Source organism: Zingiber officinale, chromosome 9A, assembly GCF_018446385.1.
Source record: "Zingiber officinale cultivar Zhangliang chromosome 9A, Zo_v1.1, whole genome shotgun sequence".
Lineage (NCBI taxonomy): Eukaryota > Viridiplantae > Streptophyta > Magnoliopsida > Zingiberales > Zingiberaceae > Zingiber > Zingiber officinale.
The window spans coordinates 17,510,902-17,527,943 of record NC_056002.1 but is presented as its reverse complement, the minus strand read 5'-3'; the positions used below and the strand labels follow the sequence as shown (position 1 = coordinate 17,527,943).

General features: G+C 41.6%; 2 protein-coding genes across 4 annotated transcripts; both read right to left on the bottom strand.

The window, feature by feature from the left end:
- Positions 1 to 273: 273 nt before the first annotated feature.
- Positions 274 to 3,435, bottom strand: LOC122021017 (oligopeptide transporter 4-like). The gene is made up of 5 exons (XM_042579085.1): positions 2,739 to 3,435; positions 2,525 to 2,622; positions 1,639 to 2,211; positions 1,299 to 1,551; positions 274 to 1,195 (listed from the first exon to the last, which is right to left on the bottom strand). Exons 1-5 carry the CDS (start codon positions 3,249 to 3,251, stop codon positions 395 to 397), a joined length of 2,238 nt encoding a protein of 745 aa, XP_042435019.1. The 5' UTR covers positions 3,252 to 3,435; the 3' UTR covers positions 274 to 394.
- Positions 3,436 to 9,083: 5,648 nt separating this feature from the next.
- On the bottom strand, positions 9,084 to 14,791 carry LOC122020240 (lysine-specific demethylase JMJ706-like). 3 transcript variants are annotated; one of them, XM_042578078.1, is made up of 11 exons: positions 14,480 to 14,791; positions 13,110 to 13,491; positions 12,399 to 12,555; positions 12,105 to 12,324; positions 11,653 to 11,706; positions 11,500 to 11,579; positions 11,139 to 11,416; positions 10,615 to 11,010; positions 10,303 to 10,527; positions 10,059 to 10,210; positions 9,084 to 9,666 (listed from the first exon to the last, which is right to left on the bottom strand). In XM_042578078.1, the coding sequence occupies exons 2-11, from the start codon at positions 13,366 to 13,368 to the stop codon at positions 9,439 to 9,441; spliced, it is 2,049 nt and encodes a 682-aa protein (XP_042434012.1). In that variant the 5' UTR covers positions 13,369 to 13,491; positions 14,480 to 14,791; the 3' UTR covers positions 9,084 to 9,438. The 3 variants fall into 3 exon arrangements, with proteins under 3 accessions (XP_042434012.1, XP_042434011.1, XP_042434010.1); XM_042578077.1 differs by having other exon boundaries at positions 14,487 to 14,791; XM_042578076.1 differs by lacking the exon at positions 14,480 to 14,791 and having other exon boundaries at positions 13,110 to 13,521.
- Positions 14,792 to 17,042: the final 2,251 nt, after the last annotated feature.

Sequence of the window (17,042 nt, the reverse complement as noted above, 5' to 3'; positions counted from 1 at the left end):
GTGTGTACGTCGCAAGTAATGACTTGAAATACGATCGATAGGAGATCCGATCGGCCACTCATGTCCGGTCGACCATTCACCTCCAACTGGCTGTTCGAGGCCTAGTCACTCATACTCGGGTTGATAATTTTGATCCCTTCTTAACTTTGACATCCTCTCCAATTGGTTTTTCTTTTTTTTGTTTATTTTGAGCTCCTTTTTTGGGCGTTGACATTTATGGCCGTATCAATGGCTATAAAACATATGCCAGTTATTGCTTGACACATGATACCATTATAAGCACAATTAAACTGTTTCATAATTAATTAACTAGGTAGCCATAGTGAATGAACAAGAAAACAGAGTTTGTATAGATAAATGCAGCTAGCATCAACGCCGTCGTCGATACACTTGATCAGAAGACAGGGCATCCCTCGACCACCACTCCCTTCGCCGTAGGACACGTAGCCAGCGGGCAATTCACGCTGTCGTCCCTGGATCCCCACCAGTTGATGCTCCGGTTCTCCATGTTCAACGAAAAGTAGAGCAGGACAGCCATGAACGCCACGCCCCCATCCAGCGCCGCCGACAGCACGTAATTGTACCTCTTCCACCACCTCTTCCGGTACCGGTACACGAAGAAGTTGAACACCGTCCCCACCGCCACCCACGACATGTAGTTGATGGTGGACGCCGGCATCATCGACCCGGCTCCCAGTATCACCGGCAGGTTGATCAACGGGATCCACGTCTTCTCCGGGAACATCTTGTGGAAACCCCAAACGATGACAGGGCCGAGGGCCCCCACGAGGAAGAACCAGTTGAGGGAGTCGTAGTGGCCCTGCGGCCCAAAGATGCGCCGAGGACCAACGAGGCCCCAGATCACCGACGCGTCGTAGAAGATCTCGTAGTTAGGGCACTTCCACGGGCTGTTCGCCAGCAGCAAGTTGCTGTCGCAGATGTTCTCGATCGAGCTGAGCATCAAGAACGCGACGGCCAAGTTTATCGTCGCCGCGATCACAGTGCCTACCAGCTGCACCAGAAACATGGACTTGGGAGGAATCTTCATGTAATGGCCGAGCTTGAAGTCAGAGAGGAAGGTGACGGCCTGAACCATGCTCATCAGACCGTACGTCTTGAAGCAAACGTTGGCAATGGGCTTTCCCGGTTGAATCAAACCCCACATATACTCCGTGATGATGTTGATGCCCGGAGTCTGCATTTATTTAATTGGCGTAGAAAATTCATTAATGCGAATTAAATACGACTGGATTTTGCTTCTAGTACTGCTTTAATTAATCGATCGATCGATCGATCACCTGGTTGGTGGTCGCTGTGATGATGCTAACAGGGAGGGTGAAGAAGAAAGCCATGGCGCAGGCGAAAATGAGCCCCCAGAGAGGCAGCTGCACTTGATTCTTGAACACAGTGCAGAGAATGGCGGAGATCACAAATGTCACGGCGAGCAACGAGTGGAACCACCACCCCGGAATGGCCTCGTACTTTTTCATTAGCTTCGTGTGGATGTCGGGCTTCTCCGCATACGAAGCACGGAAGCGATCACGTATCTCCCTGCACGTATGTATGTATATACGGACTCAATCACCATTGATGATCGAGCAACGGAACTTCGTATGCTAAGTCGATCGATCAGCTTACTTTCCATAGAATAAGAGGACGTGGGTGAGGGTGGATGCAATGGCAGCGAATCCGAAGCCATAGGTCATGACGAAGAACCAGCTCAGGTTGATCCTTCCAATCCTTTCGTAGGCCTCCAAGTCGAGTTCGAAGTTGGAATTGACGATGGATTTGATGTCGTAGCGTTGGCCGTTATCAGCGAAGAGCTTCCTGGAGTAGAGAGGGAAGGTTTTGGAGTTGGCCATGTTGAGGCCCCAGTAGCCGAGAGGAATGGAGAGGTAGACGCAGAGGGAGAAGCCGATGAAGACGTTGGCGATGGCGAAGAAGGGGGTCACCAGCGGGCTGCCGAGGAAGGAGGCGACGGTGGACCAGTCGAAGGTGACGGCGCCGATGCCGAGGCCGCTCATGCCGGAGGCGATCTGTTGGGCGGTGACGGAGTGGGGGAAGCACCAGCAGAGCCAAGAGATGCTGGTGATCATGGGGAAGAAGTAGCCGGGGATCAGGTACCAGGAGAAGCTGCTGATGAGGGCGATGACGAAGAACTTGGCTCTGGAGATGCTGCGGCATCCTTTCGCGTCCTTCTCGTGCAGCGCCCTGCGATCGATCGATACACGAAACTCAAATCAACGGACTTTAATTCATTCATTAATTCATTCAGTAACATCGATCGTAGAACAATAAAAAAAAAACATATAAATGTACTGATCAAATTAAAGAATTGATGTATCGTGCTTAAATTGCTAAGATCTAAGCTTTCTTTCATTCTTTCAGTTGGAAAATTGGATATTTTTTCAAAAGATGAGATTAAATCACAAAAAAACAAATGATCCGTACGTGAATTATAAAGAAATCTAGCTAAATGGTAATTATGAAAAAGTGGTAGAGTGGGGAGATAGGGAGAGCTCACCGGAAGAGCGAGACCTGGACCAGCGTGCTCGGCCACCACATGTGCGCCGGCTCCACCACGAACTTTCTCATCACGCCGGCCCAACCGTAGCCCAAAACCTGACCCCACCGCCAGCGCACGTTAGCAATCACCGCCGCCAAAAGCAGAGTCCGTCAGCGGTGGGAGAGGAATCACGACGTACGACGAGTTGATGTATTCGCAGAGTACAGTTTACCTGGGTGGTGATGATGAGGAGCCAGGCGACGTGGAAGCTGATGCTTCTCTTGTAGAAGGCCCTGATGATGTTGACGATGCCGACGGCGTAGGCGGAGCCGTTGCCGAAGGAGGAGCCGGCGTTGGCGAAGATGGAGATCAGCACGTGCTCCTTCATGTTGAAAGGCCCCGGGTTGAGGGAGCACTCCCCTATCAGCGGCACCCGGAACCGCCGAGTCGGTAGCATCCTCGCCAGGAAGTGCCCCAGCGGCAGCGCCGCCACCTGCACCGTGATCTGCGTGATCACCAGCGGCTCTGTCCGGTAGGAGAAGAACTGGTTGAAGAAGGAAAGCAGGCACACGGACGCCAGCCCCAGCGTCCACATCCGGAACGTCCACACCGGCATTGACGGGTCGTCCGTCGTCGCCACCGTCATCCGAACCTCCTCCACCGGCGACTCCTCTTCCTCCTCCATCGATTCATCCGCCGCGGTAGAGGGCTTCTTCTCAACAGCTACGTCGACGACGTCGGCCATCCCTTCTCCTCTACTCCTCTCCGCTATATTCCTTGCGATTTGGGCAGTAATATTCTAGCTAGGTAGGAATCCAAGTTAATTATATAATGATTGAAATGTTTGACAGTTTCTCCGGCTTTTGTTTCTTTTCGATCGCCTCTTTCTTCTCAATTTGTTCTGCAACGGAGTGTTCTATGCGGGATAAGGCGCGTCACTTTCTTAATAAATTTTGGCTGTGGATTGACAAGAAGAGGTACGATGAAACTGTAAATTTTGACTTGCGAGGAACCGTGAAGCATCGCCCGTGATTGGTTACAGTGGGACGAAGTAATTAAGCATGAGAAGAGGTTGTTCTCCATGCTTCTCTGTCTTTGAAATAGCGACGAGTTATTGATTAGCATAGAAATTTCATACACAAGGACCACACCGCACTGCTCTGCTCTGCTGCTGGCGAGACTTTGTTAGATTTAGTGTGAGGTAGATAGTCGACTATCAAACGACGTTCTGACCTCTGAGGCTATTTTAGTCTAAAAATTGTCGTTGGGCTGGGCACGAGCCAACTCAGGATTAACTAAATTTGATTAGATATTAATTGTTCAATGTTTAAATCAATATTAGTGTCAATTAAAAGTAAATATTGGATGTGTCGGGTGGCTTTCTCTGTTTCTCACATATTTATTTTCTTTTTCTCATAGAAAATTCAACATCTTACAGCCCCCGGCCATAGTCCGAGTAGATCATAAGCTAGCTCCGCCTTTTATTATAGTATTGGGCACATAACCACATATGATTTTATATATGATCTTATTTAGAATCTGAGTCAGACGGACTATCGAATGAGGTGGATGAAATATTGATGGAGTCACGATTTTCCAAAAGGGGTACATTGAGATGGTTTCTATATTGATCAAGTCTTCAGAAATCCTCTAGTCAACGCTACCTGTAGCCAGTGACCGAGTCACCCCAGCTCCTGGTACCCTGACGCTCGAGCTAGATCCAACGAGTATATAAGTAACAGACTAAGACGTATAATAATGAAATGAATGTAGAGTGAGTATAGAGAACATACCCTGGCCCAATGGACGTCCTCGGATGGGACGCAGCTCGAGTTGTCGTGATCCGAAAACGCAGATGACTCTGAGTCGGATCAAGGGCTGGATCTGGCGAAGCGAAGCAGGACACGACACGGAGCCGAAAGACGAGTTGCAGATCATGAGATAATAGCAATACGTAGGCCGAGATACAATAACGGCACGAAGGTCGGAACATAAAAACATCACACGTGTCATATTAGAACATAATGATAGCGAGGGCTCGGGGGCCCGATCGACATATGAGGCGTACGACAATATGGATCGAGAGCCAGAGAACCAGACCGACGGATTTGAGGTGCCAGCAATAGGGTCGACGGCTGAGGAGTGCTCGCCAAGGATTATGGAACGGTGCTGGTGGCCGGAGCTATATTCTCGTGTGAGGGATAGGAGGATATCGCCGAGGAGGGAGAGACGCTAGACTATGTGACCGACTAGCAAAGGGCTAACTAGTAGAGAGGGCAACGAGGTGGACGAGTTTGCTGCGACAACGTTGTGCCGACGATGGCTAACTGCAGGTGAAGGAGAGAAGACTACCAGTAGGTAGCTGCGAATGCCAGAAGGGAGAGGGAAACAGTGTGCGAGTAGGGGAGGAGACTGCTGCTTCACGAGAGGGAGGAGTGGCGGCGTCCGCGATAGGGGCCGCACAGTGTACATGAGGCAATAGAGGCGCTAGAGAAAAGGGGGCAGCCGACCTCGTAGGTGGCCAACTTCTGAGGAGAACAGAAGCGGCGACGTCGGCAATCAGTGTGGAGAAAGAGAACCCCTCCTTATCTACGACCTTGGCGGTGTGCGTGAGAAGAGGTGGAGGTGATAACGTGGCCATTGACGTGGAGAGGAGGTGGCGTCGAGGAGATGGAAAGGAGAGGAGCGGAGATGTTGCTGCCGGCGGCATGGTGGGCAGCGTCCGAAGCCCTCCACCAGTGGCAGTGGCAGCGGCATTCGCAAGGTCTCGGCGGAGGAAGGGATGAAGGCTTGGAGTGGCGGTGGTATTGGCACCGGTGACGCTGGCAGTGGCATGGGGAGGCAACGTGCGTGAAGCTACGACCGGAGGTAGCGGCATCGGGAGGATGTAAGGGAAGAGAGCAATGGCTCGCCGACGATGAGGAAGAAGGTGGTGACGACGACGACATGAAGAGGGAGGCGATGGAGGCGCTCACAAAAACCAACCCAAGCCTAAATAGTGTAATGGCAAAATTACCCTTCCTCCTCTTCCTAATTCCTCCTTTGCCATTAAGTTATATCCACATCAATATACTTATAAGTGTGTAGAACTAACTCGATGACCACTCCCTATGAGTCTTCTTTGATAGAGTTGAAATCTCATTTCATCTCTTGTAATGTTTATCACATAACTTGCACGCCAATATAGGTTAAAGGGTACCTATGATGACTTAAATGAATTTTTTGACGCTCAAGTCAGTAGTTCATGATCGAAGAAATGAGAGCAAATGAGAGATACTGTATGAGTGTACCATCACCCACCATTTTATACTCAAGCTTCTAGTCATCCACATAAGTTGCCACCTCAACTTGCTATCGGCCTGATGAGCGAAGCTTTGTTGAGTAGTGAAGATGATAGTGTTAGCCTCATATGCCTATCATGATCTTGTTGTCTGCCGTAAGCTTTGTTGACTTCCACTTGACCGTAGTCAATGGCGGTTAATTACTGATAGTTGTCTCTCTATTGGTCATAATTGTCAAGAATGGCCGAAGGTATTGTGTGTTTGGGAGGAATCTAGTTCGATAGAGATATTCTAGGTTAGAGATATCCCTAACATATAATAGAGTGCGGGATCCCATAGTAGGTATTGATACCAATTGATTAGACACTGCTATTTCGACTGAAACAAGTTTATTTCAGTCGATGAAATAATATTTAGATCATTTAACTATTCTTAACCCTTTGAATGCTTGACTAGCATTTAAGGACACTTTTCTTGATGAAAATAAGAAAGGAATGATTAAACATGACTAATTTGGAGTTAAGAAGGAGATTTAGATTCAAGGTTGAATTTTAATCTCATAAGCTCAAATTTTAAAATTTACAAAAGGTTTAGAAACTTCAAATCATTGTTGGTGCACTGATAAAGGAAGGAGCATATCTTGAGGGGGAGGACCACCTTAAAGACATGATTTGAATATGAAAGAAAAAATTTTAATGGATGATGAATGAATGCTTAAGGTAGAGCATTGAATATAATAAAAGGTACGAAACTTTCATTGGGATGTTTAGAGGTTGATAGGAATGAATCTTGAGAAAAGATTTTTGATGTGTGTCAAAGAGGGAGAATGTAGGTTTTAAATTAGAAAATCATCATTTATGTATTGGCATGAGATGAAGAAGCAAGTTGGGCTAATATGAGCTAGCTTAACTTAATCATATTGTCAAACATAAAAAAGAAAAAGATTATTGGTGCATTCGTCCTCATGTCAATGTTGATCAAGTTGACTAAGATTGAATTGACTCGAGTTTGAGTTTCGATGTTTGACAATGTGTGAGAGAAAAGTCAAGTAGGTCAAGGGAGATCGGATATTTAACTAGGAAAGTCCTAACTGAAGGTTAGACAATCGAAAATCTTAGTTGAAAACTAGATAATGGAAAGTCCTAATGGCTAGGCAGTGGAAGACCTATTTGACTAGGAAAGGAAAAATCCTAGTGGGGCTAGGCAATGGAAAACCTAGTTGGAAACTAGACAATGGAAGTCCTAGCCGGGTTAGGTAAGAGAAAAGTCCAAGGGAGTCACGAAAGACCAGACATTTGGTAATGGAAAGTCCAAGTGGTCATGAAGGGTTGTACACTTTGCACAAGATGGAAAGCCGAAGTGGATCGAGATTGAACGGACACTTGGTGAAGAAGCCTTAACAAGTCAAGCGTGACTGGATGTTAGGCAACGAAAAATCCCAACAAGCCACAAATGACTTTAGGATTAGGCAAAGGAAGTTTAAACTCAAGTTCAGAGTTAAGAATTGGACATTCGATTAGGGTAATCAATTAAACCCCATAGTAATCGATTAGGAGCTTTTTGCGAGTGCATAAAAGGTTGTGGAATCATTTGGGCAATCAATTAAGTAAAGTTAATTAATTAGGATAATCGATTAGACAGTGTGTGCTATGCGAACAAAAAGCCTCTAAATCGATTAGGTTAATCGATTCATGCTTCACCGATCGATTGGAGGCATTTTCTTGAGCGAACAGAAGGCTCATGGTAATCAATTAGGGTAATCGATTAGTTATGCTTTCTCGAGCGAATAGAAGGATTTGGAATCGATTAAGTCAATCAATTGGAAGTTAATAATCGATTGGTATGAATTACCAATCGATTAGGCAGATGAAAAAGAGTCGTTATACAGGTTTGAACAGTCGAATCTGATGTAGTAATTGATTGGTAAGTTAAGGTTAATTGATTGCAAGGTAGAAATCAGCTCGAGGAGAGGCGATTTTTTAGAAAAGTTTTCGCCATCATTTCTTAAGGGTTTGGGGAGAAAAGTGTTGATGTATTTCTAACCACCAAGAGACATTTCTTAACAACAAGAGATCAAGCAAGCAAGATTATTCATTGTAAAATCACTTTCTATTGTATTTGCTTGTGTATTTTGTATTTCTTATTATATTTTCGTGCTCAAGCTTTGTACTAAGCTTCTCCACCTCCGGAAAGGAAGTTTTCATAGTAGAATTGTGAGTGAGGAATGGATTTTTGAATTAGTCATATCAAGATGATGAATATCAAATAAAATCTAAGTGCAGTGCATGTGAAGTCAAAATTTGTATTGAAGATTCGTTATATATGGGACGCATAAAGTTACGATGAAAAGCAATTAAAGTTATTCACCCCTTCCCCTTTCACTCATAAGTGCCCTACAAAATAAAGGTCAACCCCTAAACGTGCATAAGTGAATTTACTCTGTAGGTGGATCGGAGGAGAAAAAATTTAATACGGATCATATTTAATGTCTGTCCAAGATTAAATGGTGCCATGACAAACTTAACTAGGTCTGCAAACCGATCTAGACGACATGCTAAATACAAATATTAAAGTTTATTTTCTAATTTTCTTTTTATTTATTCTATTTCTAATTTGATTTAACCCGTGGGCAAGGTCCAAATCTAATCCAGACAAATTTTTTTAAAAAAAAAGTCTCACGGGCCGTGCCCAGTACGCGCGGGAACGGGCGCGGGAACGGAGAGCTCACGGGGCGGGCACGTGCCGTGCCCGGCTATTGGAATTATAAAGAAACCAAGGCAAGAGGCAAGGAAAGGGAAGAGGCGAGAACGACAGGCCTGGCCGACGACGACAACTCGTCTTTTGCCATTTTCGATTTCCTACTCCTTGTCCATTTGCTTTCCCACTCGATCTCGATCTGGCTTGTTGAAATGAGGGATAATGCGATAGATAGATACCGCCAGTGCCTTTGGCGGGCCTCTGAAAATAGGAGGGGCTGAGGTGAGCATGAAAAATGAAATACCGCATGAATTCTCTCTGAGTTTCAAGGATGCTGAGATAATTGTGAAGGAAGGAGGGGCATTGATGAACTTAGAGGGTCCCGTCCTGACTGGTCTATATCTGACATGATTGACAGTGACAAATTTCAATGGTATCCCTTCATCACAGGCATAAACAAACGTAGCTGTCTTGCTCTCCTTCTTGATGAGATGGTGATCCTCAGACTGTCGTTGATATTGCTCAAAACAGTCTTGAACTTCATATGACAATTTTGTCCTCCTTATCAAGAAGGTCTAAAGTGTAACTAGTCCGATCACTGGATACATAATCCAACCATGTATCTATTCAAAAAATGCAATCCGGCGTAACTGCTGTTACAGTACATAAAGAATAAAGTAAATGGGTGGATACATTAGCAGAATGAGCGTTTCTAATCCTACGACAAGTATGCAGCTAATTTGACCATCACGAGCACAAGGAAATTAAACAGGTGATGGAAAAAAGAATGAATCCGTGCCGGCACTTGCTTTTGGGCGCCTTCAGCACAAAGAATCGTCGATGTGAGTTGTTCTGTTCTACTTCTACCTGTTAATTCACTAAAACCCTGTTGGTTGAGCCGTTGCTTTCTCAGAGAACTTCGTTGGTATCTGAGTTCTTTGGAAAGCATGCCTATTAGTAAAAGAAGGGACTAGCGGCTCGCTTGTTCTGGTTCAATTTTACCTTCACAACACTGTCTGATGAATAATCCCTGCCGAATTTGGATGACTCTGGTGCCTTCCCTCGGTACGCCCGGCTTAAAGAAGGTTTGCGATTCTTTTGATGATGATTGATTGAACTAGGGCCATCTGCTATATCAAGATGCCTTCCATTTAGGCAAAGTTTCTTCAACCGTCTTTGGCCCTGCAAATTCACATGGCCATGCAACATGAGATTAAGTCAAACCCCAAAAATCCAAAGGAGATCAAGTGTAACAGATAGAATAAAGAGGCAAACTAATCACAATCTAATCACGTTAAACATAAATCATTTTTTGTTTTGGAGACTAGTGAGACCATATCAAAGTTCCAATTGAAAATTAGCTCATTTTAATCGCTAGAAACTTCCCAAAATATTTTGTTTTTCATGTGCACGTGATCAAATGAACCACCATTGAAGTGAGAAAAACACTTAATAGTTGTATGTTTGTGCCAAAAAAACAAGATAGAGACATGGAGTTCAGAAATATGTAATGCTGATGATCAAAATATATTACATAATGTTAGGACAAGAGTATTGTGAAACAATTTAAATACCTGGTGACCTTGGTAATCAGAGCAAAATGTATCATCAATGGATCTTTTCTGCAATTTGATGGAAGGTCTTCGCTTGACTCTGAATATTTCAGAGTCAGAATCATCACCATCTTGTTTAGTGGAAGTTTCAGGAGAACAAGACTCGGAGTTAACTGCAAATATATCTGAAATTAGATCTGTAAATTGACATGAATAAACTGGATTCATGGAATGCTTTTTCTCGCATATCAGGTTTGCCATGTACCTTCAACTTTTATAGCACAATAAGGAGAATAGCCATCATCTTCAACCCCATAGAATGACCTTGATGAAAGATAAAAATGGCTGCCTTGGTGTTCCGGATTTTGAATTTCATTGGATATGTCCTTCTCTTTCTCAAATGTTCTTGATAGAGCTTCCAATTCCATAATGTTCCCTCTATGAAATACAATCCGGTTGTTTTTGCAACAGCAGTTTCTGAGCTCTCCCTCTTTAGAAAACGGTGATCAATTAAGTAAATTATACTGAAGAATGTAACACAGAATAGAAAAATCCTGGTGCCAGAATAATACTATACCATGGCGGAAACATATCGGATCCTTGCTGCAATTACATATAACATGAGAAACATAGCAATCACGTTTGCATATTCCACAGGGTACATTATCAGACTTAATGCATGTCTGGGCTCCTAACTTCATCAGCGACCACCGAGCACGGTGTTGGAAGCGCATTAAGTGTACAAAAGAAAGTTTGACTTTCCGTTGTGTTATAGACTCTTCAATTGAAGGGACACCATTTTTACAAGCTAAATCTGATAATTTGTTGGAAAGAAAAAGTGCTTCCCCACATAGGAGTTCCTCATGAGGTAGCAATGGCATTCGGTTCAGAACTGCATAACGTTGGCTAGCCATTTCACCAAATGGAAACCAATCACCAATTGCGAAGTTCACTGCCTCACCACAATTGAATCCTAGAGAGGGAATTAAAGGGAAAGAATCTTCTTTAGAAACTTTAAACTATAATAGTGACATGGAGAAGTATCATGTAAATCATAAAAGCGAGAAATCTTAAATAGAGAAAAGGAGAAAAACTACTCACCATGACTGAATCCTGCATGATAAGCCCTAGGAAAGGTGACAATGTATTCTCCAGGTTTTTGTACAGCTTTATAAACAGGGACATTATGTTCTAATAGAATATTTGGTGGAAACATCGTGGTCTTCCCTAGAAGTAAATCAAAAGCCACATCTTCTCTTTCACCTTGCAAAATACCAGAACCGTATACATGATTCTGCACCACCTTTTCAAAGTCTGCAGCAGCATAGCCAGGGATTCCATACCATGTTTTAGAAGCCCCACAATGATGGTAACTAATGCTAAAAGGATAAAGCCACAACACAGTTAAAACTATTTCATTCTATGAGAAAGAGAAAACTAACATGGACATTACAGTTCATACCTGTATAGATAGTGATCTTCTACATGCCAAGCAAACATACTAAAAAGCATCCCAATGTAAAGCATGGGGTCTGTTACTCCCTGCAATGGAGCAGTAGATTCAAAAACCAAGAGCAAAGAGAAGAACCAAACTGTCATGTTGATAGATACTTACAGGAACTGGTTTAACAAGATGTCGTAGTATAGACTTTGACAGACAAGCAATTTTCTGGAAGGAAAAAAGATATGTTTGAATCAGCACAACGGGTCAATCAACCCATGAGTGAAAAAAACATTGCATCTAGGATTCAAGAGAGTTCATCTCATGATTCAGTAAGATGAATACTTGAGAGTTTTAAGAGAATTCTTTGGGCATAAATTGCAGATAATAGCAGGTTATCTAAGGTTGAATAAGTACAGGTTTCTCATTTTATAAAATCATTTTCACTTAGCACAAGTTATATTAAATGGTGAATAATAGTCTAACAAAATTCATGATCCATGTTGGGGGATAAAAATAATCAAATCTTTTTTTTTTTTTAAAAAAAAAAAAGACAATCTGGCATGTATATTGCAATTAGGCTAATTTTTGGGAAGGATCTACACAGGAAAGAGAGAGAGTATCACCTTCAAGTTCCAATTGCTCTGTCCAAGTTGATCTTTAGGAGAGGACGAGAAGGCACTTCCATCAACATCACAAGCATACTCAACCATTTCTGTCTTTCCAAATGCAATTTCATGCCAAAATTGCTCCTCAATAAACTTAGCTGGGAGACATCCAGTGCTAGAAAATCTTCGAGAAAATTCTTTGTTTGCCATCTTCTCAAAATCCCGAAATGTATACGCTCTGAAACTCATCAACCATTAATATATATGCAATATAGGAAAAAATCAGGGACTAAATATGATCAGATCACAGACCTTCCACTCATAAAGAAGGTGACCATGTCATCTGCAGACCACTCAGCAAGACGGAGAGGTTGTACCCTGGTAGTGAACTTGAACCCAGCTAATTCTTTCATCAAGACAACACCAGCAGGAACTGAAGCACTTAAGGGAGAGACAATTTTGCATATGCCTGAATCATATGAATACAACTAATAAGATGAAAACAAGATATTAAACATATTGGAAAATCTATGAACTTAAGTATTTCATGACAAATAAGATGAGCTTGTTTCCTAGAAACATTGAATAAAGAGATGGATACGTTGTGCAAACTGGACAAGTACTTGATGAATGCCTAAGGGATTACAATTATATGATCGCGTTTTAAAAGCTATCAATAAAGTTTTATAGTCAGTGTATCATGGCTACTTGTATATTTGGAATCCATAATACTTCAAAATGAAATCAGTACATCTCTTTTCCAATAAAAAAAAGTTATACAGCACATTTGCAAATTATGGAACAGTTATCAAGTTAAACCAAGACATACTCCTCAAGAAAAAAAAACAATTTTGTTATCTACTAAGGGTTTCATGTTCCAGGACATTGTCATTAAACATGGTACAACCAAAAAATCGATAATCATTTCTACATTCTTCTGAAGGAATTGGATGGTCATGAGCATTGAAAGAATATATTAAATGGAATGGTCAATACAGCTCAAGGAAAATCATCACATCATACCATATTTTGAAGCACTAGGAGCAATCTGTTGAAGATAATCAAGTGGATTCTTGAACTCCTCAACTGAGGGGCAAAAGACTGGACATTCTGGGACCTTTTCAATCCATTGCAAGTCCCATGTTTCAAACTTTTTCACTGGATGCTTGGAAAAAGCACCCTTTGCGGATCCACTGACAGGAGTCAATTCACTGACATTCCCATGAAATCTAGAACACCAGAATGCTGGAGTTTTTAAAGCATCACCTCCACTTCTAGACATTGCACTTGTAGCATTGACAGTTTCTTGTACTGCTTTGGTCTCTTTATAAAACTCAAGTTTTTTCTGCTTCAGTATTTTTAACTGATTACTAGCCTCTATAGACAAGAAAGCCCTTCCTTCCACCTGTTTGATATGCATTCAAACAATATGAAACAAAAACTCAAGCATAAGCATTACCAAAAAAAATTATTTGGCAGGTGAGAACTTAGTATATATCAAAGAAACAACATCACTAGTTAGCTGTGTGTCATGTTTCATCAAATATAGTAACAGTTTTTAACCAAAAAAAAAAGACATTTACCTTTACAAAAGTTTTGAAGTATCATGAGTTTTGTATCATGTCACATCAAACAATAATTGCATTTAGAAAAGGTTAAGTATCAAAATAACTATAAATCATCCAACATAAGAAAGTGCATATCTTTTACGAATCAAAGGAGAGAAGAACGGATGCATTTGGAACCAAACTATATCGTCCTCAGATCATCATTTCCCAACAAAGATTTCGCAATATAATTAAGGAAATATAGAGGTGCGTTAATATACTTCCATCCTAGAACGAGTATAAACTGGCAAGTTGGAATTAAGCTTGAAAGAAAAATGTGGTGCAAAATTGACCTCTCCACTTTCCATTCCCGTCTATATTTATCAACCAGAAACGTTTTGATATAAACATCCAGATTTTTTTTGAAATAAAAATCAAGCCTTTTTTTTTCAGTTCAAATCCTCAATGATAATCTGCAGTGACTTCCTCAATGATAATCTGCGGTGACAACTTGCATGAGTGCAAGTCATGGAAAAGAGGGCAGTCAGTGCAAGCACAATGTTGACTATCTCCAACTGCTAGTCCTACCCTGTTAGAAAAGGCTGGAAAACATATTCCTCTTACATATTGCCTAAGATTCGGGGCACAAGGTACGCGAGGACAGTAAACTAGGCGGTTAATTAAACAATAACCCCACAATTATCAATTAATTGCTTATACAAGAAAAAAAAAACAAAATCACGGCCAATTTGCCAGCCGAGACGAAAAGGGGGAAAATGAGGCATCAACAATGCGCCGTCAAATTACGACAGAGATAGAATATGGAGGGAACTACAAAATCCTCACCGCTTACCATCCCATACTGATTTAGCGTTCTTGTTGACACCTCCGCCGTCCTCCGCTGAATCAGAGAAGCAAAGGCCAAAACCCCCCTCGATACGGCGAAAAGAGAAGCCAAGCGTGGATTCAAGTCCTTTTTGTCAAGAAAACAGACCGAGGCGAGGGACGAAGCAAAGCACGAGAGGCAACAGCCCGCGAGAGGCAGCGGATTTGCCGGCGAGAAGGAGAAGTTTTCCCGGCGAGCGGAGGAGGCGAGGAGACGAGAGAAAACTAGAGAATTGTTAGAAAACCGTGAAAGTAAAAGAGACTCGTATTTAAAACAATATTTTCTCCAAAATGCCATTTTATTCATTACCAAATCTAAACGAAACCGCGTCAATGCGATTTTATTTTCGACATTACACGTTTGCCCCTGCATTTTGGACAATTCACCAATCGATCCCTAGTATTAGATGTATTTTAATAGTTTATGAAATTTAAAGGATTTTTTTAAAAACAGTAAATCAGAAGGAGATTGTAATAAGTGGCATTTTAATAAGAATTTTGGCGGTAGACGAAAACGGTAACTCCCTCGAAGAAGACCGAGCGACACGTGGCCATCGGCCGACATGAACGGTTGCCTGTCGTCGAGTTCTGGGCCCCCTGTGGCTGCCGGTTTTCTAGAAACGCCCTCCTCAACCGTTAAATTCACGGATTTACATTTATTCACGCGGGGATTTTTTTGACGACGACTTTTACTTTAAATGGGGAGGCGGCCGAACTGGTGGGACGGGAGGCGACTTGTCGGCGAATCCGGTCAAACTTCAATTTCGGGTCGAACTGTGTGGCCTTTTCTTCTTCGACACTTTGGAAAATCATCCATGAGAAACTTTCGTGAGCCGCCCGTCAATCATTGCTCGCGTATGGAAGCCGTAAGAAACTTCAAAGTCAATGATTGGAATCGGTCAACGCCCAGAACCTCGTCAAATTAAATACTTAAATCAAGTGGGGTTTAGTCAAAGGCATTGGATAAGTCCGAAAGACGATGTAAATAAGTTAATTTTCAAGTCCTGTGGAAATTAATCCCTCTCACCTTACCCGTTAAAACAATCTCTTGAGGAAAATCAGGCACTTCTTCCTTCCAAGGGCATAGCCGTATAATAAGTTACCTGGGTTGTAATCCAGGCTCTATTTTTTAAGTTCCTAGTTAAAATTTTATTCCCTCTTTAAATAATAGCTTGAGGCCTAGTTTTTTAAAGTCTGCCGTCCGGGGCATTCAAATCGAACAGAAAGAGGGAATGAGATTTCTTCCTCCCTCTTTTTCTCATCCATCCAATTTTTTCTTCCTCCTCACCAGCTCAATTTCTTCAATTCTTCTTGCTCTTCATCCGCTGACTCCCTCTTTTACAAGAGCAATCCGACAATCGATCCCAATTTGTCTCTTCTGCCACTGTTCCGCTCCACGATTACTCTCTTGAGTTTTCCCGAGTTTTCTTTTCTGTGAAATACAATTGTTGTAAGCGATCGCTGTCAGTCTGACTGTTAATTCTTGCAATGATATTGAAAGACATTTGCTCACAGAGATACAGTATCTTCTTTTTTTTCTTATGATAGATAAACTATTGTAAAAACTTCAAACTGTTTCTGTGTTTGATATAACCACCCATTAAAGTTAACAAAAAAAAAACAAATATCTCATGAATTTCATATTACAATAACACAACTGGTATTTTACTTAAACAATTTTTTATGGTGTCCATTCTCATTCTTCTTCGTCTTATAATTAAGATAAAAATTTATCTGCGTCCTTTTATTTTATTGTAATGATCTGACCTTTCATCATTTCCTATTCCATGTCGTGCAAAATAATTTCTACTTGTAGGTATGATTTTACCTTTTGTTCTTTACAAAATGTATTTCATTATATCTTTGCATAATTTAACAACAATAGGATTTCTCTTTCGTTATTATTAATAAGTGATTGCTGCACGTCGTCGCTCAACTCAACTTCTTCTGTGATTGCTGTGTCGATTTTGTGATTGTTCCTGTGAATTGTTATTGCTCTCCTGATCACTCGTTTTTCTTTCAAAATTGCTCCGTAATTTCTACTGCTCTGTAACTATTGTAAGTGCTCTATTTTAATTTTTAATTAAAATGTGTATGATTTTGCCTTCGTCGATCTCAAGATTAGCCGTGGATTGGATTTTTAATTTCTGTTTTTATCACAGTTAATTGAAATGCATACATACCTAACAAATACATTCTTCATTTAATTATATGATTAAAATGCATGTCTAATCGAAGTTTTTATTATATTGTTGGAGTTAATTGAAGAATTTTTTATTAGATGTATTGTTAAGAGCATTCATGTCAATTTTTCTATCCCTATATTTAAAATTTAGGGTAAATAACTTACTTTATTAAATTTAACCATTATTTTCATTTATTTTTAATGTGAAACTTTGATGGTATTTTTAACCGTTATGAATCGAGAATTTTTTTGAAAAGAATGGATTAAGACTCGCAACAACAATTGAGAGTGTCCATTGACTTAGTTTGCAAGCATGTGGATTGAGAAGTCATGATGAAT

Bases quoted from the DNA above. Each gene is read 5' to 3' on its own strand.
- LOC122020240 (XM_042578076.1), bottom strand. From the start codon at position 13,506: ATGCATATCAAACAGGTGGAAGGAAGGGCTTTCTTGTCTATAGAGGCT. The intron at 10,528-10,614 runs GTATAGTATTAT...CGTTTTCTAAAG, and splicing joins TCCGATATGTTTCCGCCATG to AGGGAGAGCTCAGAAACTGC. The intron at 9,667-10,058 runs GTATTTAAATTG...GTGAATTTGCAG, and splicing joins CTGATTACCAAGGTCACCAG to GGCCAAAGACGGTTGAAGAA.
- LOC122021017 (XM_042579085.1), bottom strand. From the start codon at position 3,251: ATGGCCGACGTCGTCGACGTAGCTGTTGAGAAGAAGCCCTCTACCGCG. The intron at 1,552-1,638 runs GTAAGCTGATCG...ACATACGTGCAG, and splicing joins GTCCTCTTATTCTATGGAAA to GGAGATACGTGATCGCTTCC. The intron at 1,196-1,298 runs GTGATCGATCGA...AAATAAATGCAG, and splicing joins TCACAGCGACCACCAACCAG to ACTCCGGGCATCAACATCAT.